Genomic DNA, 27636 nt, shown 5'->3' with positions numbered 1-27636 from the left:
AAGGACATACCTTTACTGTACAGAGTAGTGTGCCTTGACTGTCCTGTTACTTTTTCTTTCCCCTCCTATTACTATTTATTCAGGTAAAGCAAGCTCCACTGAAAACCACATGAAAAGAAACTTACTGAAACCACCATTAAAGTACAGTCCTGCTCTGAATAGTGACAGTAAAGATGTCTCCTTCTTGCCCATCAGCCCTGAATACACAGAGAACAGATATTTCAATGCTTTTCACTTCTGTATGAGCAACCTCCTTTTGCCGTGCAGAGCCAACAGTTGAGAGAGACTTCAGGTCACTTTCTTCTTTATCCACTTCCAGGGCTAGCGTTTCAAACAGCATCACATAGCTGTCGTGAGAGAGAGAGAGAGGTGTGTTTTGTTTTTAAATCAGCCTTCCAGATCAACATTTCCTTCTATACCCCTCCTTTTTAAAATGTGGAGTTTGCTTCCCAAAATGGCACTAGCCCAAGGCTCAGGGCTGGCCACATTCAGTCCTGCCCAAATGATGAGTAAAAGGCCTGATATTATCATAGAATCATAGAATATCAGGGTTGGAAGGGACCTCAGGAGGTCATCTAGTCCAACCCCCTGCTCAAAGCAGAACCAATCCCCAACTAAATCATCCCAGCCAGAGCTTTGTCAAGCCTGACCTTGAAAACGGGCTCAGATTTTCCTAGATGCGATAGCTGATGGATTCCTTCAACAAGTAGTTGCTGAACCGACTAGAGGGGATGCCATTTTAGATTTGGTCTTGGCGAGTAATGAGGATCTCATAGAGGAAATGGTTGTAGGGGATAATCTTGGCTCAAGTGATCATGAGCTAATTCAGTTCAAACTGAATGGAAGGATTAACAAAAATAAATCTGCAACTAGGGTTTTTGATTTCAAAAGGGCTGACTTTCAAAAATTAAGGAAATTAGTTAGGGAAGTGGATTGGACTGAAGAATTTATGGGTTTAAAGGTAGAGGAGGCCTGGGATTATTTTAAATTAAAGCTGCAGAAGCTATCGGAAGCCTGCATCCCAAGAAAGGGGAAAAAATTCATAGGCAGGAGTTGTAGACCAAGCTGGATGAGCAAGCATCTTAGAGAGGTAATTAAGAAAAAGCAGAAAGCATATAGGGAGTGGAAGAAGGGAGGGATCAGTAAGGAAAGCTACCTTATTGAGGTCAGAATATGTAGGGATAAAGTGAGACAGGCTAAAAGTCAAGTAGAGTTGGACCTTGCAAAGGGAATTAAAACCAATAGTAAAAGGTTCTATAGTCATATAAATAGGAAGAAAACAAAGAAAGAAGAAGTGGGACCGCTAAAAACTGAGGATGGAGTGGAGGTCAAGGATAATCTAGGCATGGCCCAATATCTAAACAAATACTTTGCCTCAGTCTTTAATAAGACTAAAGAGGATCTTAGGGATAATGGTAGCATGATAAATGGGAATGAGGATATGGAGGTAGACATCACCATATCTGAGGTAGAAGCGAAACTCAAACAGCTTAATGGGGCTAAATCGGGGGGCCCAGATAATCTTCATCCAAGAATATTAAAAGAATTGGCACAAGAAATTGCAAGCCCATTAGCAAGAATTTTTAATGAATCTGTAAATTCAGGGGTTGTACCATATGATTGGAGAATTGCTAACATAGTTCCTATTTTTAAGAAAGGGAAAAAAAGTGATCCAAGTAATTATAGGCCTGTTAGTTTGACATCTGTAGTATGCAAGGTCTTGGAAAAAATTTTGAAGGAGAAGGTAGTTAAGGACATTGAAGTCAATGGTAAATGGGACAAAATACAACATGGTTTTACAAAAGGTAGATCGTGCCAAACCAACCTGATTTCCTTCTTTGAGAGAGTAACAGATTTTTTAGATAAAGGAAACGCAGTGGATCTAATTTATTTAGATTTTAGTAAGGCGTTTGATACTGTGCCACATGGGGAATTATTAGTTAAATTGGATAAGATGGGCATCAATAGGAAAATTGAAAGGTGGATAGGGAATTGGTTAAAGGGGAGACTACAACGGGTCCTACTGAAAGGTGAACTGTCAAGTTGGAGGGAGGTTACCAGTGGAGTTCCTCAAGGATCAGTTTTGGGACCAATCTTATTTAATCTTTTTATTACTGACCTGGGCACAAAAAGTGGGAGTGTGCTAATAAAGTTTGCAGATGATACAAAGCTGGGAGGTATTGCTAATTTAGAGAAGGACAGGGATACCCTACAGGAGGATCTGGATGACCTTGTAAACTGGAGTAATAGGAATAGGATGAAATTTAATAGTGAGAAGTGTAAGGTCATGCATTTAGGGATTAATAACAAGAATTTTAGTTATAAGCTAGGGACGCATCAACTAGAAGTAACGGAGGAGGAAAAGGACCTTGGAGTATTGGTTGATCATAGGTTGACTATGAGCTGCCAATGTGATATGGCTGTGAAAAAAGCTAATGTCGTCTTGGGATGCATCAGGAGAGGTATTTCCAGTAGGGATAAGGAGGTTTTAGTACCGTTATATAAGGCACTGGTGAGACCTCACCTGGAATACTGTGTGCAGTTCTGGTCTCCCATGTTTAAGAAGGATGAATTCAAACTGGAACAGGTACAGAGAAGGGCTACTAGGATGATCCGAGGAATGGAAAACTTGTCTTATGAAAGGAGACTCAGGGAGCTTGGCTTGTTTAGCCTAACTAAAAGAAGGTTGAGGGGAGATATGATTGCTCTCTATAAATATATCAGAGGGATAAATACCAGAGAGGGAGAGGAATTATTTAAACTCAATACCAATGTGGACACAAGAACAAATGGATATAAACTGGCCACTAGGAAATTTAGATTAGAAATTAGACGAAGGTTTCTAACCATCAGAGGAGTGAAGTTTTGGAATAGCCTTCCGAGGGAAGTAGTGGGGGCAAAAGATCTATCTTGCTTTAAGATTAAACTCGATAAGTTTATGGAGGAGATGGTATGATGGGATAACATGGTTTTGGTAATTAAATATTCATGGTAAATAGGCCCAATGGCCTGTGATGGGTTTTTAGATGGGGTAAGATCCAAGTTACCCGGGAAAGAATTTTCTGTAGTATCTGGCTGATGAATCTTGCCCATATGCTCAGGGTTTAGCTGATCGCCATATTTGGGGTCGGGAAGGAATTTTCCTCCAGGGCAGATTGGAAGGCCCTGGAGGTTTTTCGCCTTCCTCTGTAGCATGGGGCATGGGTCACTTGCTGGAGGATTCTCTGCTCCTTGAGGTCTTCAAACTACAATTTGAGGACTTCAATAGCACAGATATAGGTGTGAGGTCTTTTTTAGGAGTGGTGGGTGAAGTTCTGTGGCCTGCATTGTGCAGGAGGTCAGACTAGATGATCATAATGGTCCCTTCTGACCTAAATATCTATGAATCTATGAATCTATGAAAACCTCAAAGGAAGGAGATTCCACCACCTCCCTAGGTAACGCATTCCAGTGTTTCACCACCCTCCTAGTGAAAAAGTTTTTCCTAATATCCAACCTAAACCTCCCCCACTGCAACTTGAGACCATTACTCCTTGTTCTGTCGTCTGCTACCACTGAGAACAGTCTAGAGCCATCCTCTTTGGAACCCCCTTTCAGATAGTTTGAAAGCAGCTATCAAATCCCCCCTCATTCTTCTCTTCCGCAGACTAAACAATCCCAGTTCCCTCAGCCTCTCCTCATAAGTCATATGTTCCAGTCCCCTAATAATTTCTGTTGCCCTCCGCTGGACTCTTTCCAATTTTTCCACATCGTTCTTGTAGCATGGGGCCCAAACCTGGATACAGTACTCCAGATGAGGCCTCACCAATGTCAAATAGAGGGGAACGATCACGTCTCTCGATCAGCTGGCAGTGCCCCTATGTATACATCCCAAAATGCCATTGACGTTCTTGGCAACAAGCGCACACTGTTGACTCATATCCAGCTTCTCATCCACTGTCACCCCTAGGTCCTTTTCCGCAGAACTGCTGCCGAGCCATTCGGTCCCTAGTCTGTAGCGGTGCATGGGATTCTTCCCATGTGATGTTATGTGACCTAGCAAGACCCCCCCCCTTCTTCTGACCCCCCAAATCCAGTGCTTTATACCATTAGAAAATTGCAAGGGGGTTGTCAGTTCCTAGCTTCCCAAAAGGACCCACCGTGTTTTAGAAGGCTTCTAAAATGAACACTTTCATGTAGAGCAGGGGTTCTCAAACTTCATTGCACCACGGCCCCCTTCTGACAACAAAAATTACTACACAACCCCAGGAGAGGGGACAGAGTTTGCCTGAGCCCTACTGTCCCCAGGCAGGGGGCCTGTTACTTGATCCCCCACCACCTTTTGGCTTGGGCCCTGGGCAGTAGGGCTTTGGCCTCGGGTCCCAGCAAGTCTAAGCCAACCCTGGTGACCCCATTAAAATGTGCTCACGACCCACTTTGGTGTCCCGACCCACAGTTTGAGAACCGCTGAGAAATGCTTCTGGGTCATTGAGGGAGTTCTCTTGACATGTGCACTACTGGGCTTGTGGTGCTCAAGGAGTTTGGCTTTATGGTGGAAGAGCTACAAAAATAGCTTAACTACTGCCTTATCTTGCTCAAGCTGTTTAGGAATGTGTTTCTCTGAAAGCCATGGTGCATGGCAGGGTGAAGCAGTACAAATGGTTTTTTTTTGGCACTTTTTTGGGATGCTAGTGGCCTCAATGCTCATAAGTAACGCAGTCATTACTTAGGCCAACAAAACCCTTTGTCTCATCTCTTGCCATTGTGCGTTCTTTATTGGTCTGGCCTATTGCAAGGTTTCAAGACTGTCTTTTTTTTTTTTAATCAAGCCATAGAAAGAGCAAAGTAGAACAAATCCTGAGTCCATGATACCCTGGGTCTGCATTTTATCTTCCTTCGTTTTCAGAGATGCCCTTTAAGATCTACCGCATCTTCAGATATCCAGAGTCTGAAGCAATAGCCGGCCTGCTTCTATGTGAACACCGACCCTCTGTCTTCCGTGGCCTGATTAAATGTATTGAACACTTCCATGTGTGTGTTCAATAAAAGAATTATCCACAAATTCTTGTTCTAGGTTTTCTTCAGCTTAAACTAGAATCTGTTGTTCTTGGAGAATGTTACTATGGATCCGTTTGTAAGTGTCCATGCTCCTCATGCATGTGAGATTTGTCTTTTGGATAGCCATATCTATCAGGGCTTTGCTTGGGCCCTCTGTCTCCTTGGGCCCTGGTATTAGGGTATCAGTGGTGGGGAAGCCACGACCCTCCAGTTCCCTCTTACCGCTAGACACAGCTAAATAGAACTCAGTGAGTGTCCAACTCTCTGTCCTTTAACTTCAGCTAAATTCGATATTCTCTTTACTTGTTGAAGGAAACTAAAACAAATGAACTCAGCCCATCTGGGCTAATTCCTGATGGACAGAATTTTGCTCCATTGTATCAACAGGACCATGTCTTTTAGCGTGTCTGCTCACCTGTTTGAGGCCCCATCTAGCCCTTCAAAAAGTCAGGCCATCTCATTGCAAAGACTCTCTTTCTAAGTGGATCACACAATGTATTTCCACTTGTAACAAGATAGCTGGCAAACCTCTCCTTTCAACTCTCAAGGCTCACTCTGTCAGGGCACAGGGATATGCCAGTATCTGAGATCTGCATGGCAACACTGTAGAGCAGGTCACTGACCTTTGTCAGATATTCTGTCCTTGACCTCGAGGCTAGATCAGGTACCAAGTTTTGGAGAGCAATGCTTCAATTTTTATTTGAAACTCCTCATTCCCACCATCTAATGAGGAAACTGCTTGCCAGACACCTGCTGTGGGATCCACACACTCATTCTTGAAGAGAGATCTGTTACTTATCCTACAGTAACTGGCTGGTTGAGATGTAATCTGTGTGGATCTGCTCCCCATCCCTGCTTTTCAGAATCCTCCACAGCCATGGACTTTGAATTGCAAGGACCCAAGGGAAGTTTGTGGCTATCCGACCTTTATGCCCTCAGATGGGAGCATCAGGAGAAAGTGTGTGTGCGCACCACCCTGGCAGACACTGTTCTTCATAAAACTTTGATCTCAGGTACACTTACAGTGGGAGCCACACTGACTACAACATCTCAAATATTTATAGTTATTGCAGGGTAAATATCCTCTCTTCTGAGAGGTCTCAAGATTCTGCACACCTTGATGTGACTCCAGAAAACCTGCACATACAGCACCCTGTATTTGCCAACAGTTACTTTGCAAATATCACAGGTAGTTCCTGTTTGTACCACAAATATGGATGGTGCAGATGGCTACTGTTCTAAGTATTGAGAGAATCTGTAGCAACAATTAGCAAGTGCTGTCTTTTTTTTTTTTTTTTTTTGTTTGTTTGCATCTCTTGCAACTGCAAAATGACATGCACAGAAGACCACTTCCTTTTTTCCCACCAGCTGGTCACTTTTGCACTGTTGACAAAATTGTCCACGAGTTAGAATCTACAGTGGCAGTATTCCTTGCTCGTTCCCCTCTACTGAAGTTTGAGCATGTCCCCTTTCCAACCTGCCTAGTCTCCACTGACCCAGAGAACAAGTTTCCTCAGGTTGCTCTTACACCCAAAGCTTACAGGGGTCTTATATTCATGAGCTGCTCGTGCATTGAAATAATGTAGTTAAGTTTAAATCTCACATTTGTTTCCCCAGAAACCAGTGTCTCGCAGGCCAACTCCAGTGCATGGAGAAGAGTGTGAGGAGTTTCCTCTGGCAGGACGTCATGACCTTCCCGCTGAACTACAAGACCAGGCAACAGCCAGAAAGCAGGCTGAGCAGGGTGATGACAACTTGTACTACAAACTAGAATTTGGAAAAGTAAGACATCTAAAATCCCAGACCTGATGTGACCAAGGCTGGGTCAGCCAGTCCTGGCATGCCTAATTCTTGTTCTAAGTCAGGGGTGGCCAACCTGTGGCTCCGTAGGCTCTTCAGAAGTTAATATGTGCTTCCTTGTATAGGCACCAACTCCAGGGCTAGAGTGGCCGGCGCCAACTTTCCAGTGTGCTGGGGGGAGCTCACTGCTCAACCCCTGGCTCTGCCACAGGCCCTGCCCCTACTCCACCCCTTCCCACACCCTCCCCTGAGCCTGCCATGCCCTCGCGCACTCTTCCCCACCCCCACCCCCCCAACTCCTTCAAGTGTCCTGCACGCCATGAAACAGCTGATGGGGAGAGAAGGGGAGGTGCTGATTGGCAGGGCTGCTGGTAGGTGGGAGGCAGGGGGGCTGACGTGTTACTGTGGCTGTTTGGCAATGTACATTGGTAAATTCTGGCTGCTTCTCAAGCTCAGGTTGCCCACCCCTCTTCTAAGGCTTCTGGTCTTTAAGACTGCTGTTCCGGAACAGCTACTGTCTGAGCAGTGGTGATGCCCTGCCAGATGACCTCCTAACCTGAACTTTAGGCTTCAGATGAGAGTTCAGACTTCTACTTTGACCTCTCTGCTGAACTTGATAGCAAAGAGTGGCATTTGTAGTGGTGACTTTTTTTTATGTGGGTGTCTATTCACTCAAGTCACTAAACAGCAAGTAGCTGTTTAATTTTTTTTTTATCACTGCCATTTTGGGCTGGAGTTGAACCCATGATTACTGGTGAATATTTCATGTGAATCTGGGACAGGTACTTGTGACAGCATATTTAATTACTGGAATTTTTTTTTTCTGTTTTCAAGCAGGCAGCTGTATTTATATAAACATTTGTTTGAATTTGATACTTTATGCAAACATTTCACCCAATGGGTTGTTTATAAATTGTTTGCTCCCATTTTTGAGTATTTACTATTTGTGCCAAGAATGGTTATATTAGACATGTGATGTTCTTATTTTTGATTCATGATTCGATTATAAATATTGAAGCAAGAGGGTTTGAGCAAGTTCTGTCTGCTTCAAATATTTGCCTAAGTATTTGAGACTTCCACATCCTGAAAATATTATTGTAAACAAGTATTCACTGGTACACATGTTTGTTAAACTAAAAGAAAAAAAAAGTAGTGAATATAGCTAAGAATATGCACATGTAACTGAACAGTTTGCAAGTAGCTGTTTGCAGTATTTGCACACCTTTCTTGCTTTATCCCTTTACCAGCTACCAAAGTTCTCCAGTCCCCCTAAATTCAGTTTTTGATCCTTAAACAGTGGTTTTACAAGACGAATTGATGCATAAGTGGCCTTGACTTCGCAAATAAATATGTGTCAAGAATGAACTGAAAAGTATTATTTCTGGCAGGACCCAAGTTCAGAGTTCATGTAAGAGTTAACTATCACTCGCACCCAAAGTAAAGCAGAAAGCTGCTTTCCTATAGTAATGCTCTGAGGGAGCAAAAGCAAACTCCAAGACAGACTTATCCATCCGTAATAGGTGAGTGCTCACACAAGTGCTTTGCCCCTTAGTCAGTCAGTGGTTGTGCAAACTTTAGTCACCTTCATTAACATACAAAAATACGCATTCCCAAACCTGATTCTTAAGATGGCATGCTGAAGAATCTCTTCTTCACTAGCATTCTGTGTGCCACTAATTAGACAAGTGAAGCTGAACACATTGTATCTGTGTATAGAAACTTAAGCCAAGGAATTATTCTATTTGTATTGAAAGGGCTCCTGTGGCTAAAGTGTCACACTTACAACTGGCTTTACACACACGTCTCTGAGACCTTACAGGGAAAAAGAACGTAAGAGAGAGGGGAGGATGGTAGTGATTTGGCCACTGTAAGAGTGCAATGGCTTTACCTATTAAGATGTCTACAAACCTCTTAAAGTCCTTGATCAAAAAATCCCCATCTTTCAATGTGGAAGCATGACTCTGCAAACTGTGATCTGCTTGAGTAGAAGTTTACAGGATCAGATCTTAAGTATGAATGGGGGGAAAAAAAGGGAAGTTCGTGCTAGTGATGCTACAGGGTCAAAAGTATGGTTTTGGGGGACCTTACCTGTACATCTCCATGTTTTGAATTTCTCATATTTTTTCACCAGGACATTCAGAATTAAGGTCTTTAATTTGTCAGTTTTGGATAACTGCAATGTTCTTGTAATTTCTGTCCTTATAATAAGTATAGAATCTCAATCTTAATGGCATCTTTAACACATTTCTGTCTGGGAATATCTAATAAAATAAGTCAGACATACCTGTGTTTAAAAAAAAAAAATAAAAATCATACTGTGCAAAAACATCCACTAATTTTCACATTAATTACATAAGAACATGAGTGGCCATACCGGCTCAGATCTATGGTCCATGTATAGTATTCTGTCTTCTGACAGTTGCTAGTGCCTGTTGCTTCAGAGGGAATGAATACAACAGAGCAATTTGTTGAGTGATCCACCCACTATTGTCCAGTCCCAGTTTACAGCAGTCAGATGTTTAGGAGCAACCAGAGCATGGGATTGTGTTCCTGACGATCTTGGCTAGCGTTATTGATGGACCTGTCCTCCATAAACTTATTTAATTCTTTTGGAATCCAGTTATGCTTCTCGCCTTCTCAATAATCTCTGGCAATGAGTTCCACAGGTTGAGTGTGTGTGTTTTTTTTTTTTGTTTGTTTGTTTTTTTTTTAAAAGATATGTTGAGCACAGAGCTCCGTAAGGGTATTGCACAATTTCTGGGCTAAAGTGGGGAAACTTCAATTTCCAAAAATGATTATAGCCATGAATAAAACTTCAGTTTGCTTTCAAGCTGAGGTTTCTGTCCAAAACAAACTTGAATGGCAGTGTTATAAATGCCTGATTGTAGAAATGCAGATGTTTTATGAACAATAATAGTGGCACCAATGATCTTTCCTATGTGCCATGCATAAAATTATCAGCAATGTTAATGCCCGATATTGTGTGTTTCATATGAATGGTGTACAGATCTTGTGTACTTAGTCAAAAGACCAGTGTTACTCCTATAAAGTTTCAATAAGCCAGAGTGTCAAAAAACTTCTGTTGAAGTGCTGAGGCCAATCATGTCTTGATCCACTGATTTTTTTTTTTTCAGGTTTATAATGGATTAATGAAGGCGTCAGACCCTGCTGGCCCGTCTTCAGGTTTGAGCATTGATTGCCAAGCTCCCCTTGTACTTTGTCCTGGGATAGACAGAGAAGAAACCAAGAAACAAGTATGTCAAATAGTGTAAAGTCTTATTTTGTTCTCAGCGTCTGCATCTGAATTATACCAAGAGCAGGGCACATTAGGAGACACTGCTATTTACTGTGAAACACCAGAAACTGGCATAATATATCAAAGCTGGTGGCATAGCTGCCAATACTGTATAATACTTATTAACACCCTTAAGGCTGTTGGTAGACTTCATACATGGAATCACTGGGGCAGTTGGAACCATAACTATGTAGTCTCGGTGGGTGAGATAATCCCTGCATGGATCCCAGCACTTAACTTAGCATGTACACTGCCACAAAAGACATGCAAAACCACTGAAATGCTGCAGTCCAAGAGGAGCAGAGTGCATGCTCAGCCCATGAGGATTTCTGTTCTCTTGCCATTTGGCTTCTTTCTAGGGTCTTTCTAGTTGTGAGGGAGGATTGATATTTCTCTGTTGTTGGACCTTTACTGAGGTCCAAGTCATTGTTTATGGAACTGGCTCCTGTGCAAGTTTTTCATTCGTTTACACACAGGGCTGGCTTTAACTACAAGCAAAACTTGTTACTTTTCCATTTATGTATGTTGGAATCTAGACAAACTGCAAAGCACGCACTGTACAGCGTTGCAAACAAAGTACCCACCTGTAGAGGAAAAAGGTTTCTGTGGTCTGCCAAACCCAGTAGCACTGACCTGGATTTCTGCAGCAAAATTCTTACAGAACATTCATTGTAACAAAATAATTCTAATTGTACCATGCAATGAATCTGTGACCACTGTCTTTATGAAGCACCCTCAGTGTGCTTGGTATTGTACAACACACAGGATGAGCCATGCTATCTCTTAATATTTAGTAACTATTAAGTACAGACCACGTGATTGACACTGCATCAGACGCATCATGCTAGTCCATACCTTGCTGAGCTTACAGCCTAGAAGACCTAGGATGATGACAACCCCTGGCAGACCCAAAAGAGAGAATATTTTAGTAGGTGCTTCCCCCAACCCATTCCCTTTCACTGTCCACTTATTTGAATGTAATATTTCCCTCTTTCACTTGTGGGCCTTGCCATATTTTATACCTAAGCTTCAAATGATAAACAATTTGCTTTTATTCTTAAATTATTTTAACTTCTTATCAATTACTTCACAAGCACTGAACCCCCTGAGATCCAAACAATCTTTCCTTGGTGGCTTCCAAATGGTCTCTCACCTCTGAATATCAACCCTTCTGACTTGTTCCTCCACCCATTCCTCTCTGCTTACTGCTCTCTTCCACTCAGCCTCCCATTTCCTTTCTCTTTCACACCCTAAAGCTTGATTCCTCCATTGCAAGCCTGCCAGTATCTTGCACATCATTATTTCTAGCTTCATGATCACCCAAAAGTTCAATCATCTCAACTCTTAGCAGAGGGTCTACATGGGAGGAAAATCCTATATAAACTGTGAAAATAGCAGTGCATCAAATACCTAGAAACCAGTTCTTTTAGGTACATGGAACAGTTCTCCACCAAAAAAGCATTGACTTGCATTTCTATGCCATGTGCAACATTTGATGTATGCTCAGCAAACCTCTGTTCTGAAGCTATTTCTAGACTCTGTATAGGGTTTCTTTCCCATGTGAAAGATGAACTAGTTCAACCTGAAGTTATGGGCTTGATCACTGGGTGAAATTCTATGGCCTGTGTTATGCCAGAGATCAGACTAGATTATCTTAATGGTCCAATCTGGCCTTAAAACTTATGAATCTGCATGGGATGTGAGCTTAGCTAGAAGCTTTCTCCACTCTTAGTACATCCATGGGTTTTTTCTTCCCTTTGAATTCTATGGATGGGGCTGAAGCCTTTACAGCAAAGACTTCCCTTTATATAGCAACACATACAGGTCTTGTCTCCCCTGCGAAACCACTGATCCTAATAAGGCTCCAGCTGTTGCTGGTGTTGATGGCATGGCTTTTTCACATGGCCTGTGGTTGATCAGACAAAGGGCTAATCTTAAAACCGTGTGGTCTCTTATTTTGAATAGAAAATGTGAAAGGGTTGAAGGAAAAAATGTCCCTAGCCCCTCCTCTCTCCTTGGCTGGGTAATGTAAATCTTCCACACACCTGGTTCTGGCTTCTCACTACAGGCCCTCCTTTATGCTTGATGTCCCTTCTTTCAGAGATTCGACAACAGAAGTTGTCTAGGTCGATTTTCGCACTCTGGCACTTCGAGTGCAGAACGTGGGGGCCTGCAAGGACTTTAAAAAATTAATACTTGCCACTCCAGGCTTGTATTAAACTCCCAAGGTTACAGCTTTTCTTTGACCTTGGATTGGTAGATGCTGCCACCACCCAAGTGCAAAACCCCTTTGAGAACTCAAGAAGGCGCACTGGGGAATTTCTTCCTGTGGGGTGTACCCTCAAGCCCTTTCACACCCCCCCTCCGGGGAAGAGGTGAGAGAGAAGAAAGGGAAATCCACTGTTGCCACCAGCTAATTAAACATGTGCATAAACCTCTTAGGACACACAAATCCAATCCTATTCTTAAAAAGGTAAATTTTTATTAAAAACAAAAAGAAAATACTTCTGGAAACTCGGGCTATTGCTAGATTTAAAAAACAAAAGAAAAAACCCTTCCGAGGATTAAACATCAAGAATAACCTTCTTGAGGTCCAGTTTAAAGGTACAAGCAAAACAAAAGCATTTGGGGTTAGCACAAAGGAGTCTACAAGCCATAAAGAAATAAAAAAAAGAGATAAACCTGATCGTGTCTTCCTAGACACTTCCTGATCTACTTACATATCTGGGGGTTTCAAATGAGTAATTTCTAGATATGATTGATTCAAATTATTTTTCAGACCTGGCCCAAAGCTTCTTACAGCATAGTTGCTGCCCTCATAGAATCTCAGGGTGGGAAGGGACCTCAGGAGGTCATCTAGTCCAACCCCCTGCTCAAAGCAGGACCAATCCCCAATTTTTGCCCCAGATCCCAAAATGGCCCCCTCAAAGATTGAGCTCACAACCCTGGGTTTAGTAGGCCAATGCTCAAACCACTGAGCTATCCCTCCCTCCAATAGAATATCAGGTTTGGAAGGGACCTCAGGAGGTCATCTAGTTCAACCCCCTGCTCAAAGCAGGACCAATCCCCAATGCCCTGTTCCCTCTCTCCGAGGAACAACCACAGACAGACAAAGGGGAAGTTTTTTCCCAATTTTAAAAAGTTCTAGCCTTCCCATTGTCTCTTTTGGTCAGGTGCCCCCTCCCTTTTACCTATGCAGGGAGACTTTTTAACCCTTTACAGGTAAAGCAAGTAGAGAACAACTACTAAGAGGGATTTTATAGCTGGCTGGCTGGGTGTCCATAAAAGAGAGCTACCCTCCATCCTTTCATTTTCACAGAAGTCTTGGGGATGGAGGAAGAACTATGAGTGCATGTGGTCGGGTAGATGAATGTTGTCTTGGAAGATCCACTGTGGGTCAATCAGGAGCATAGAGGTTCTCAAACTGTGGCCTATGGCTCACTTGCTGGTGGTTGTCAATGAGCTGGCTGGTCACATGGTGCTTCCTCTACCTCACTGCAGCTATAAAATAACACTGAAAGAAGGCAAAACTTAAAGGTGACCGGGAAAAATGGAATTTCCATCCTGTGGGAAAGTCTGACACTTCAAAATTTCCTTTCATTTCCAATCAGGATGAGAAGTCAAAATTTACCATGGAACAAAAATTCTGAAATACTTTATTGAAATGATTTGTTTCTGTGATATCCAAACATTGAAAAACTTTTAAATTTAATATAGTTAATTTTTTAAAAAGTTGAAACAAAACAAGAAAATTGGAACAAAGCCCTCCATTTCCATTCAAATAAACTTTTCTGTCAGTTGGTACGTTCCAGTGAAACCTTTTTGATTTCAATGAAACACCATTTTCTGATTGGGGGTGGGGGGAAGGGGACTCTTCTATTGGCCAGCTCCAGTAAAAATACCTTACAACATAAGCAATATGAGATGATATTGCTAATAAACTTTTTGGCAGTGTGAGATCTTAAGAACCCCTGCAGTAGAAGATGTTGGTACCAAGATCATAGTTCTGCAAGGTAGCTGGAGAGAAGAGGAGCAAAGTACCAGTAACAGCTTTCTTCCTACCTTTCGTTCAGTTGTGGAACACGTGCAGTGAAACATTTTAATTCTCCCTTGAGGAGAAAGCAGAAACTCGTAGGCAGGGAGCACAAGATTACTGACAAGACATCTGTTTTCTATCATCAGAAGGACCATCTGCAGCAGCTGGAGACAGGTAAACTCTGTGGTGGATTTCACAGGGTCTTCCTTATTGGGTTTTTATGCAGTGTGATATTTGATGAGACTTCTCAGCTCAAAATTTAATCCTTCCTCCTTTAATTCTTACAGTATAACGTGCACAGTGTGAGTTCTTGCAGTGCCACTTCCAGGTCCTGCTGTATATTGCACCAAGACACCTTCCTCTTAAGACTATGTCGTCTTTCCTGCAGCGTCAAAATCAGTACCTGAGATACAGACGTCTCTTCATGGATATTGAGAGAGAACAAGTAAAGGAACAGCAAAGGCAGAAAGAGCATCAGAAGAAAATTGCAAAGTAGGTATCTGCTAATAATCATGAATTTCTTTATAGGTTAGGGGTGGCTAATCTGAGCCTAAGAAGGAGCCAGAATTTACCAATGTACATTGCCAAAGAGCCACACCATCAGCCCCCGCTCCCAGCACCTCCCACCCAGCGGCAGCCCCGCCGGTCAGTGCCTTCCCCTCCCTCCCTGCACCTCCCGATCAGCTGTTTTGTGGCATGCAGGAGGCTCTGGGGGTGAGGGGGAGGAGTGAGGGCACGGCAGGCTCAGGGGAAGGGGTGGAGTGGGGGTAGGGCCTGTGGCAGAGCCAGAGGTTGAGCAGTGAGCACCCCCAGCACACTGGAAAGTTGGCGCCTGTAACTCCAGGCCTGGAGTCGGTTCCTATACAAGGAGCCACATATTAACTTCTGAAGATCCACATGTGGCTCCGGAGCCGCAGGTTGGCCACCCCTGTTATAGATAAGGAGTACTTGTGGCACCTTAGAGACTAACCAATTTATTTGAGCATGAGCTTTCGTGAGCTGTTATAGATGTTGCCCTTGATGTATAGTCAACTGAAAGAAGGTTGTCGTAAATTTCACAGATTTTAAGGCCTGAAGGGACAATTGTGATGATCTAGTCTGACTTTCTTGATTTTTCCAGGCCATAGAATTTCAGAGTAACATCTGCATCAGGGCCAATAACTTGTGGCTTTACTAGCATGGAAGCTTTTTAAAAGACATCTGATCTTGATTTAAAGACTTCAAGTTTTAGCAAATCCTCTACTTGCCTTGATAAGTTGTTCCAATGGTTATTTACTCTCACTGTGAAAAGTTTGCACTCCTATTTCCAGTTTGAATTTGTCTAGTTTCAATTTCAAGCCACTGGAGCATGTGGTGGTTTTTGTCTGCTACGTTTAATGAGCTCTCTACTATTAGCTTCTCCCTGCGTGGGTACTTACAGGGTATGTCTGCACTGCAGTGATGTAGCTGTTAGAGTACATAAGCGGTGTCCTGGTTGGGCTACTGCAGCCCAAGCTGCCTGGGCTTCGCTACTACTAATAGCTTGGCTATGTCCTCAAGAGCTTTGATTGCAATGTAGATAGACCCATAGACTGTGATCCATGTCAACTCTTAGCATTCTGTTTGATAAACTCAATAGTTTCTGTAAAGAGAGATTTTCCAAGTTAGTCTTTAAGGTGCCACCGGACTCCTTGTTGTTTTTGTGGATACAGACTAACACGGCTACCCACTGATACTTGACATTGAAACATGATGATTTGCAATTAAATATAGTCTTTACTCTAAATGTGGTGGTTTTTTTTATTCACCAGGAGGCTACGCAATATTAATACATTCATTTAAGCAATTATCTTACACTTATTCAGGTTCTCAATTATTATGTTTTTATGATGTTAGAAATGTATTGTTCACCACTTTCTTACTACATGACTTTTTTTTTCTTGTGATTTGTCATGCTCTGTTTGGGAATTCAAATAAATAAGCAAAAAAGATATTTTAATATGTTTTTATTAATTAAATAAAACTACCTAAGATATGCTGGATACATAAGAAGAAAATTCTAATGTTTATCAATATGTTTTGCATTTAAAACTAAGTATTATGTGTAGTTATTGAATTGAACGGAACTAATTGCTTCTGGTCACCACTGTCCTTGAAGATTTTAGAACTAATAGAGCTCATATCCTCTCACACCTAGTTTTTATTTATAGGTTGGAAGAGGAAAACAAACTTTCCTGCATCTTCCAACTCCCAGGTGGCTTCTTAAATGTGAATGAACTAGTCATAATTTCAAACTGAAATGAAAATATTCTCTCTGCATCTGCAGATGAGGTTACTGCTGTCAAAAGCTGGTTTAGCACTCCTGCAAACTCTGCTTCCAGATGCTTAGTCAGTGACTTCCACTACTTCAATAATCTGACTTTCTTTAAAACTTTGGTAGCAAATGAGCACTGCTTACTATTGCTTTAATTCAGCTTAAATCATTTTATTACATTATAGTACATTTAGGCCTTAATGTAAGTTGTAGTAATTTCTTATTTTTTAAAGTAACTTTTTCATTTAAATAAGCTATTTTTTTAAATCCATGTTTATTCACCCTGCCTTGGGCACATCTCCAAATCTAGTACAGTGACTGCCAGGGCTAAAGGGTTCTTTAAAGATGGGGATTGGCAGTAATTGTAAGGAGGGACCGACCAACTACACCGTGGTGTTTAGGTGCTGCTTGTAATGATTAGAACTGGGAGCACTGGCTGTTGGGAGTCTGAAAGGACAGGAAACAGGAAGGGGTGGGGGGAAGTTGAGGAGGCTGAGTGAGAGCTACCGAGGGTGCAGCAGCAGCTTGGTAAAGAGGTTTCCACTTGAAAAATAAAGTCCTGTTGAAGTTTTAGTACCTTGCCTGTTTGCTACAACATGCACAACCAAAAGTGTTAAGTCTACTTGTATAGTTAACTTATCTGCTATTTAATTGCCACGCTCTGTATAAGCTGGGCAGTTGTTTCATTTGCTAGAATGTGGATTTTTCTAGCTACAGTTTTAGATAGACTGTTTGCATAAAAGGTTTTGCAGCGGCAGGGGAAACTTTGCTGGGTTCCTAAGAAGACTTGGTGGGAGAGCTGGTTTGAGGTGACAATAGTTATGATTTGGACAGTTGCACTATAGATAAAATCCTCATGGTATGCATTGAGAACAAGCTTCCATGTTCAGAAATTATTGGGTGAGGTTTTCTGGCCTGTATTATGCAGGAGGCCAGACTAGATGATCATAATGGTCCCTTCTGGTCTTTAACCTATGAATTTGTACAGTATAATAAAATATCCCTTGGCTTCCATCCCTAGGTTTGATAAGTGACTGTAAACGTGCATTGTGGGGCTCCATTTTAATTTCAGTTGCTAACTTCCTGATCAAATGTGTTGCGTCTACGAGAAGAAAGATGTTTTTTGTTAAGTGCCTATCCTGCAAACTAGCCTTGGGAGGTGAAAGTTACATAATCATTAAATACAAATTTAAATAAAAAGTAAAATTTAAATTAAATCATTAAATAAAAATTATGCCAGCCAAACTGTCCCCAGTACACCTGTCCAGTTCTAGTGTCTGAAATGGGCTTGTGTAGGTGTAACAAACTGATTCCATTGGTGCTGCACAAGTATGTTGAAGGTCAGAATCTGGCCTTCCAATTGGCTCTGGGCTGTCAATTTCATTGAAAGAGAAGAAACAGGATGCAGTTCACTTGGCCATAGCTGGGTTGATTCTGCCGAGCTAACTGGAGTGAAGTAGTAACAGTCGTTTGTCTTCAAAGTCAACAAGTCTGGCTCTGGATACCAACAGGGAGCAGACATGTTAAAGAATGTTATTTTTACATTGTCGCTTTTCAGAGTAGAACTGCACCTTTTAAAGAAACATTTCTTTGGTGGTTACATTTCCTTAAATAAAATGTGGCGATGAAAGAGTCTTTAGTACAGAACCAGTTTTGCCCCAGGAATGAACGCCAAGAGGCTGCTGTGTATGTTGAGACCATCTAAAGGATTTTCTTGTTTCAGGTTGATGCAGTCTTATGAGAGTTAACTGAATTTACTAGCTGCCCAGCCTTTCTATATATGGAAGCGAGCTGTTCCTATAGTCACTTGATGTAAAGCTAAGATGTCCTTGCTCTGAGATTTATAGCAGGACACTTATGAAGTACTTAAGTCTGTATTAGCAAGTCATTGTGAAGACATCTTAGGGCGTTATAACTTGACTAGAGAAGCTTTGGCTTAGGCACTCTCTTCCTTGGTGTGTGGGTTTTTTTTTTTGTGGGGGGTTTGTTGGGCCAACACTCTTTATTTAATTGCTGGTACTCTTCCAATCCGAGTTCAGCCCAGCTTTGATTTCAGATTGAATTTTGGCAGTGATTTGTTAGAATATGTTGTTGCATTTGGTATTCATTGAAAAGAATAACATGGTAGATATCTCTGTTTAAAGTCCATTTCTGCCTGTGGTAATAACTTGTTCCAGGGAATGTCCTTAACATTTTTAGTACACGCTTATATAGTTATTTACACAATAACCCAGATTCCACAGCAAGGTATTAAACACCACCTAGATGTGAAGAGCTTTATTGTAAAACCAAAAAGTAAATATAAAGAATGTTCTGGTCCATTAAAGCACCAAGCACAGCATGGCATACCTCAGCCAGAGTCAGGGCCCTCCTGGGGTGGAGGGCAAAGGTGGCTGTAAAATACCTTTGTGCTCTCTGTCGTCTGGCATACATTAGAGCTGTGTGTCCTGTGGTGCAGCCCAGAATGTCCATCACACTTGTACTAAAGTCTTGACCCTAGCTTTGTCCTCAGCATGTCCCCTAGGATGGTGATTGCATGGATGCAGTCTGCCCCATGTATTCGCTGGAGCAAGTTGCTCCCCAGCCAACTCCCACGCAAAGCTCTAACACTTAGCTCCCATCAACTGAATTCCAGAGAGGAAGAGAATCCCACCCTCCATTCCCACCTCAGCCCTCTCACTAACATTCCTTTCTCTCACTCTTGTTGCCAGTCTTTGCCCCAAACTCCAGACAGCACATACGTTTTTTTTGGGTTTTTTGAAAGTCCACTACAATTTAACAAAGATTAATTCCCCAGAGCTGGTCAGCCCAACACTTGCACTGAAGACAAGCAGCTTTGAGCCTTTCTGTATCCCTTCCCCATCAGCCTTTGCATGGAGTCTCTACACCAAATTTCTCCCTAGATTCAGGCTTCCTTCGCTCTTCCTGCTCTGAGAATGCAACGGGGAAAGAAAGGGAAGCCCAGATCACAGCTACAGCCCTCTGCTTTGGCTGATGGAGTCCTGTCCTCCGCCTGGAGTGGTGGGAGGAGTGAAGATCACCCCCAGTGCTTGGGGAGGAAACCCACTTACCAGGGCCCTTTGAAACCTGCAGTGAGCTGACTGGGACCGGGAAGCAGAATTGCTGGTTCCTGCCCTTTGGGCAGCTGCTCCTTTAAGAGAATGAAGCAGCAGTGGCATAGGCATTGCTGCTACTTTCCAAGGTGGAGAACAGGAGCTGGAGTGCAGAGCGGCCCAGGAGCCTCCTGACAAGGAAAGTAGCCATACTCGCAAGTTGGGGGATTCCTATCCTGAGAAGCAGGGACTCTGACAAAGGCTTGATGGACATGGTGGGTAACTTGAACAGGACATCCGAGTGTGATCCTGTGGCCCTATGGGCTAGTATGACCTCTGGATGCATATACAGGGGAATCTCAAGTAGGTCTAAAGAGGTTATATTACTGCTACATTTGGCACTGGTTCGTCTGCTGCTGGAATACAGTATCCAGTTCTGGTGTCCACAATTGGGGAACAATGTTGATAGATTGAAGAGGTTCAGAGAAGACCCATGAGAAAGATTAAATGAATGGAACAGTTGCTTTGATGGGATAGCTTGAATTCCTTGAGGTTAACAAAGAAAAGGTTAAGGGGCGACTTGATCAATCTTTATGTACTGATATGGGGAACAAATATTTGGCTCTTAAGTCCAGCAAACAAAGATAACAAAATCCAAAGGGTGGAAGTTAAAGCTAGACAAATCCAGACTGGAAATAAGGCGTACCTTTTTACAGTGAAGATAATTAACCACTGGAACAATTTACCAAGTGTTGTGGTAGAATCTGTCACTGATCATTTTTAAATTGAGGTTAGATGTTTTCAGCTGAAGTTCAAACAGGAATCCTTTCTGGGCAGTTCTCTGGCCTGTGCTGTACACAAGATCAGACTAGATGATCACAGTGGTCCCTTCTGGCCTCACAAACTGACTATTGGAACTGTGTGTAAATCCTCCAAGCCAGAAGCAAGCCTGGGGGTGCAGGGGGCAGAGCTCTCTGGAGAGAATAAATGTGAGACAGAAAACATGGGGGGGTGGGGTGGGCGCGAACAAAAGACAACGGGGGGGAAAACAGGAAAAGCTATAAAGGGGTGGAGGAAAGGAGAAGGCACACACAAGGCACAAAACTCTCCAGTGAGGAAACCAGGAGGGAAAATTAGCTTTGACAGATTGCAGGGAACAGTTATGTTATGTTAAAGTTTATCACATAGAAAGCTGATGATGCATTTAAACACAGTGCAGAATTGTTTTACTCTGCAGAAAGCAGCAGAATCCAAATCCTTGCTGTAGATCCAATGCTTCTAAAAGGAGGGTATTGTCAGTATTTTACAGTTGTGGGGGGGAAAGCGGGTATGTGACGTACCCTAGGTCCCACAGGCAGCAGAAAACAGAACCCAGTGCTCATGACTTAGTCCTGTCCTCTGACCATGGGACCCACTTCCTTCTCTCTGAAAGATCCAATTAAACAGCACTTCTATCCACAGAATTAAGAGTGAGAAGGAGCACCAGCGTCGTGCAGAGGAGCAGAGGATCCAGGAGATGGCCTACCAGCAAGACACCTGTTCTGGGGAGAAAGCATGTGAAATACTGGCTCAGCTCAGACTGGAGGAGAGAAGAGTGAGGAAAAGTAAGGAAAAGCAACAGAGAAATAAGGAATACGTGAGGTGAGCTGGTGAATGATTCTATGATTGAGGGTTTCCTCCTCTTGTTCTCAAAATCCTGGATTTGCCAGTGGGATTAATGAAGACAATGGTACCATCCTGTCACAGGGAAACTGTTTTATTTTTGCAGATACATGGAAGCTTTAAGAGCTCAGATGAGGGAGAAGATAAAACTGTATAACATTGACTTGCCTCCATTATGCTGCTGCGGCTCTGATTTCTGGGACTCTCATCCTGACACCTGTGCCAACAACTGCATGTTCTACAAAAACCACAAAGGTATGAGCTCTTGCTTCATAGTAAGGAATTGGTGTAGACCCAGTAACTGAGATCAGATGTCTGAGTCCTGCCATACCGGCAAATGTAAAGCCTGGCTAGGAGTTCCCATAGTTTCATGGCACCATTTCCATGAACGTACTCTAATGTGGGCTCTGCACTTATGTATGTGTGCACACATCCGCCATGCACTCTCGGGAATATAGACCACTGGGTTCGTATTTCATTTGATAGCCTTAGTGGTCTGTTGAACTAGATTTTTCTTGTAGCACAGATATTTTGTAACTTTTTTATACAGCTGTTAAAGAGAGCTTGCTAAGCACCAGCTGCTGCTCTCACTAATGCAAAGTCAAGGGGGAGTCCAAATCCGGGAACTAGAAAAGCCTGCAGACACTCGACACCCATTTGTAACCCTTGCTTTGGAGAAACTGCAAGTGTCACACCGAGAGCTGGGTTGGCAGCTTTTCAGGGGTGCACCGGTTTCTGTTTGAATTAATAATGAAATTATATTCGAAAGAACAGATGGGGACACATTGTGGGAGGAAAAATACTGCAAAGCAACTATGTAAATGGTACAGAAAATGCCTGGCTCTTGGAAAACTCGCTCTCCACTTTAATGCCAAGGTCTTTATTGGAAGGTGGATGGGAGGGAGATGTTATCAATCACCGGTAAGAAAGCAGTCCTGTGGTTTAAATTATTCTGCAGAACAATTAGGGTATTTGGTTGTACAGACATTTGGAGCAATCTACATAAACTGCTTTCAAAAATACAAAGTCATCAGACGTAAATGGGAAATGCAACAGTTTGTTTAAAAAAAAAAAAAAATACACAGGCCTAAAGGCTCATGTGGGCATTAGGCTTACCAGTTAACCAACATTAACCATTAAGCCTGGCAGCCCTGCACTGGCTGGGAGGTACCCCAGCTGCGCTGGCCAGAGCTGCCATGTCAGGCTGATGGGGCCCCAGCACTACCTCCAGTTAACTGGTTATAATTTTAATCGTTTAATTGATTAACTTTTTAACCGATATTTACATCCCTAGCCCAGACATGTACGTATGTTGTAGAATGCCAGCTACTTAAAAATCTCCTTCTCCAGCACTTACCTTCTGGCTCCTAGGTTCAAGGTTCTTTATTTGCCCTGTACCCACTAATACATCTCAGACACCTGCAATGGTGTTGGGAGCATTTCCCTACCCTGTTTCAAGTGCTGCTTGTGGCCTACAGAAAGGGCCCTGAATATCTGAGCTGACTGAGTGAGTGAGGAACTGCTGTTCAAACTCTTTACATTTTAAATGCTTGTGTGCAGAATACATGCAAGGCTCTCTTATGGAGTCGGGATCTTTCATATAGAGTCTCCCATTTGGTGCCCAATCCTGCCCTTGCTCATTCTGTGTCTCCAGTTCCCCTAGTGTCAGCTTCCCTTGTGGTAATCTGCTAAACAGCTACACTGCACCCACAGCCATGCAGAAGCTTATCTTGCTCAGTTATGCAGCAACAGGAGCACATGACTGCTAGATACCCGTAGATCCTAGGAATTTTCCCCCTTCAGAGATGAGGCCCTTGGGAAAATCTCTCAAGAGGCACAACTGCATTTTTTGCTTAATTCCCAAGTTAGCAAATGACTCCAGAAGTAAGCCCCAGGGCTCTGTGGGAAAGCTGGCTCAGGCTATAGTCACTTAGCACTCTTTGATTTTTCAGCTTATGCTCGAGCATTGCAATCGGTCATCTCGTCATGTGACATTTCGGATGGGAATTCAACCACACGACTTGCAATCCATAACTTAGCTTCAGCACATGCACCTTCTGTGAAGAATCCATGAAAGGTCGCCTTGGAATCAGCTTTTACAAATGTTCAGCAGACAGTTGGCCTGTGCACAGAGTAGCTGATTGTTCCCAGGAGCAGTTTTCTGTCCCAGAGCAGACACTCTTCATTCATTAGCCTTTAGAGAGACAATAGGTTTGTTTTGACTAATATTCACGTTCAGGGTTAAATTGTACCTCTGACTCCTTTCATCATGCATAATCCATATACACTATGGAAGGTGAGTACTCCAAAAGCCCAGAATTAGCCCTGCTACTACCACTGATCAGTAATGCAGGGATCTAATGTAAAGGGATTACCATGGGATGGTTAAAATAGATGAGGGATTTTTGTTTGCTTGAAGCATAAATTCAAATTTCTGTCTATTCAACTGCTGAATAAACCCTTCCAAGTTCAAAGCATCTGTGCAGGATTCTTCTGTGGCTGTAGTTGTGCATGCTTTCATGTTGTACAAGTCTCTAAAATGGGGAGTCTGGCTGTGATTGAGTCTCCCTCCCTCCCTCCCTCCCTGCTCCACCGTCTCAACAATCCGCATTCTGTTAGTGTGTCTGCCCAGAAGGCTTTTTTGCAGCTTTTCATTTATCAAACGAACTGTTCAGAAAAGAGATACAAATCTGCAACATCTTCAGCTTTTGCCCCATGAGAAAAAAACTTTAAGGCTTCTCCAACTGAAGTCCAAAGAGAAGGAGGCGGTAAGATGTTTAAAGCAAAACACCCAATTTTCTTGTGTTGTCAATCCCATATTCTCCTTTCTGCAGGGTACAGAGCACTGAGTTTTTTTTCTCTTGTTAAGTCCTGGCAATTAAGAGGTCCCAGGCTGCGTATCCAAGTGTATACTGTGCATTCTCATTCTGCTGTTTGCAAATGGCTCTGTCAAGTATCAGAATATTTGTGTACTCAACCCTGTGTGCTGCATCCTTTCCTTGGATTTAGTCCGTTTAGCCCTCTTCCTGTAGGGATATGTTGCAGGCTGGTAGTGTTTGCTTGAAAGATGCCGGACTTCCAGGGAAGGTTAGGGGGTGTCTGCTGACTCACTGGGGCACTTGCCTTGTTCTCTGGCACTTTAGAGAGGCCGTAGACTTGGTCAGGAGGGAGGAAGCTGGGTGGAGGGCGATTTGAGCGGGGCTGTTCTCTGTGGTGTGTAAAGAGAATCCGCAACAGGGTGAGTTTGGATTCCACGTGCTGTGGACGCTGTATCAGAGTTCCTGTCCTGCATGCTGGCGAGGACTGGTGAAGAGTGTCCAAGCTGCAGTTGGATTTCCCAGGAGGAATTTTGTTTGAGGCAGCCAGAATTCCCTCTGCGGAGTGGTCCCTCTCCCACTAGGGAGAAGCCATCACACACCTCCTCCCCCCTTTCCTTCTGGTTGGTTAGCAGATGCCATAGGAGGGAGCAGGGACTAGCCCTACCTATCAATTTCCAGTTTTGCTTTGAGACCTCGTCCTATTCCCTATTGACAGACTGGCTAATCCACAATTAGCTCTTCACATGGCTGCCAAGCACTCAGTAGCTTCTCCTGTGTCTAGCTGGAGGGGAGTGGGTGTAGCGAGCAGCTTGTTGTGATGAGCCTGTCTCTTCCACAGTTGGATGTACAGAATCTTAACATGCTTCCACCTACTTGGAATGTAGGTAGGTATCATTCTCCCTCTTCTACAAATGACTAAACTAAGGCAGAGCTGGGAAAAGAATCCAACTCTCTGTTGTCCTGGGCCTGTATATTAACATAAGAATGGTCATACTGGGTCAGACCAAAGGTCCATCAAGCCCAGTATCCTGGCCTCTGACAGTGGCTAATGGCAGGTGCCCCAAAGGGAATGAACAGACCGGTTATCATCAAATGATCCGTGCCCTATTACCCAATCCCATCTTCTGGCAAACAGAGGTTAGGGACACCATTCCTGCCCATTCTGGCTAATAGATCCATCAATGGCTATTTTTCATGAATCTATCTCACTCCCTCTTGAACACCATTATAGTATTGACAAGGAGTTCCAGAGGTTGACAGTGCATTGCATGAAAAAAATACTTTCTTGTTTGTTTTTAAACCTGCTACCTATTAATTTCATTTGGTGGCCCCTTGTTCTTGTATTATGAGAAGGAGTAAATAACACTTCCTTATTTACTTTCTCTAGACCCCTCATAATTTTATAGACCTCTATCATATCTCCCCTTAGTCGCCTCTTTTCCAAGCTGAAAAGTCCCAGTCTTATTAATCTCTCCTCATACGGAAGCTGTTCTATACCCCTAATCATTTTTGTTGCCCTTTTCTGAACCTTTTCCAATTCCAATCTATCTTTTTTGAGATGGGGCAACCACATCTGCACGTAGTATTCAAGGTGTGGACTTTCCATGCATTTATATAGAGGCAATATATTTTCTGTCTCATTATCTATCCCTTTCTTGATGATTCCCAACATTGTTAGCTTTTTTGACTGCTGCTGCACATTGAGTGGATGATTTCAGAGAACTATCCACAATGACTACAAGATCTTTCTTGAGTGGGGTAACAGCTAATTTAGACCCCATCATTGTATATGTATAGTTAAGATTGTAATTATCAAGATTAGCCACAAGTCTGTCCTTCCCCATTAGTTCCTGGATTGTTTTGTTCCCTCTCTTGATCCCAGTCTCTCTCCTGTCTTTTCTTCTTTGCTACACCTGCCTAAGACCATGCTTTTCTCCCTGCTGGCTTTGCAATAGTCTCCTCCCACAGCCCTTCCCTAAATCTCTCTGCTCCTGTCTCCTTCACACTGTGGCTGCCTCCTGCACTTGGAATGTGTTACTGCTCAGGTCCCAGGAGCAGCAGTAGTGAAATGGGAGCAGAGGTAAAGGGGGCAAGCATTGGTTGCCTGCTGAGAAGCCTTGGGAGTTGGTTCTAGTGGCCAGGAGGAGGTGCTGCTGGCAAAACAATATACACTACTTGTAGCCCTGCTTATGAGTGACCGCAGGGATGAATGTGATTATTGCTGCAGCTGAGTGACACTTAGCAGGTTTGTGTTTGGCCGGGCTGCATGAAACGGAAATCAGCTTATCAGGAAAATGAGTGGCTACACAGCACTGTGCAAATAAGACTAAGGTACAGTCTTCTGATGAAACAGGCTCTGTTCCACATGGTTGCTCCCTCCTAGAGTGGAAGAAAACTGATGTCCCTGGAGTTTTTTCCAAATTTTCCACCCCTGAACCTCCCCCACCTGCTACCATCACATGGAAGAGCAGGGGATCTGATCCCTTCAGAGGGACCTATACTGACAAATTTAATAGTCTCCTACAGCAGACTATCACTGTGTGATGGGAGAGGGACAAGGGATGCTGTGGAGGCAACGATGTCCTAGCTCACCAGCTCAGCTAATCCTGATGGTGTAACAAGATCTAGGAAACTGACAGACCTGTAGAGCAACCAAACTCCTTAGGTCCTGTTTGGAATATGAGTCCTAAACACATCTATGGCCCTCGCATACTTCCATATTTACTATATTAGATTCTAGCACATCACTTCAGTATCTAGGTGTTGTAGACAAAATTAAGGATCTGCATCCTGCTTAATAAGGCAAAAGCTCTCCACATATCCTTCAGTTGCCTGCTCCCCTGAGTTATTTGTAGCCACCTCTGCCAGCTACCAGAGGAATCTGCCTCTTCTATATGTTGACAACATGTGCATAGCTTGTCAAGCCAACAGTCCTGTTGAATGGAGTGGACTCTGATGTCAGGGACTGCGTCCTAGGGTGTGTGTTACTCACTTACTGAAGAAGCGCCTGCACAAAGACGTGATCCTGGACTGAGTTCTAATAGCATAAAGATTGGCTCACCCTGATCTCCAGTAGGAGGTCTGAACGGACCTGTGTATATAAACGGGTGATAGCCTTGCAGGTATCTCTGTACCTCATCCCCTGAGCTCCAAGTCAACCTCTAGAGCATGTTGCAGTAATGCTGCTCTCACTGAGGGCAAGCCTACACTACAAAATTGTCAATCTAAGTTACACCAATGTACAGCCACCGCAGTAATTAAATGACTCTTGCATGTCCACACTGCGCTCCTAGCGTCAGTGGTGTGTGCCCTCACCAGAGTGCTTGCACCAATTTAAATGTCAGCGTGGGGCATTGTGCAACGGCTTCTGAAAGTCAGCACCAGTCAGCGTAAGCAATGCAGTGTCCAAACCTGACACTACATCAACCTAAGCACTACGCCTCTCGTGGAGGTGGAGTTAAGTCGGTGCAGTGGGAGAGTTACATCAGTGGGATCTACATTTTAGTGTAGGTGCTGACCGACGTCGACATAAGCTGCCTTCCATTGATCTAACACTGTAATCTAGACTAGGCCTGAGAGCATGCCTGCACTAGGAAAATAAACTGTTTGAAACAGTGTTTGTGTAGTGAACGTTTCACGCT

At 43.2% G+C, this 27636-nt stretch overlaps 1 protein-coding gene across 9 annotated transcripts in view; it reads left to right on the top strand.

Annotated features, from left to right (window-relative positions):
- Positions 1 to 27636, top strand: part of CCDC15 (coiled-coil domain containing 15) — a 74658-nt gene that overhangs the window by 6560 nt on the left and 40462 nt on the right. For 6 of the 9 annotated variants that reach the window (XR_012155905.1, XR_012155904.1, XR_012155906.1 and 3 more), the window contains exons 5-9: positions 6655 to 6819; positions 9972 to 10091; positions 14557 to 14660; positions 20976 to 21155; positions 21283 to 21431. Coding sequence is in view for 6 of the 9 variants with exons in the window: in XM_073320787.1 (XP_073176888.1) it covers positions 6655 to 6819; positions 9972 to 10091; positions 14557 to 14660; positions 20976 to 21155; positions 21283 to 21431 (718 nt within the window). In the remaining 3 variants the exon portion in view is untranslated. Of the gene's footprint in view, positions 1 to 6654; positions 6820 to 9971; positions 10092 to 14556; positions 14661 to 20975; positions 21156 to 21282; positions 21432 to 23128; positions 23651 to 27636 lie in introns of those variants that run through there. The other 3 variants (XM_073320792.1, XM_073320791.1, XM_073320786.1) reach the window with 1 other exon arrangement.

This window comes from Lepidochelys kempii, chromosome 22, assembly GCF_965140265.1.
Source record: "Lepidochelys kempii isolate rLepKem1 chromosome 22, rLepKem1.hap2, whole genome shotgun sequence".
NCBI classification, from domain to species: Eukaryota; Metazoa; Chordata; order Testudines; family Cheloniidae; genus Lepidochelys; species Lepidochelys kempii.
This window is presented reverse-complemented; position numbering and strand designations above follow the sequence as displayed.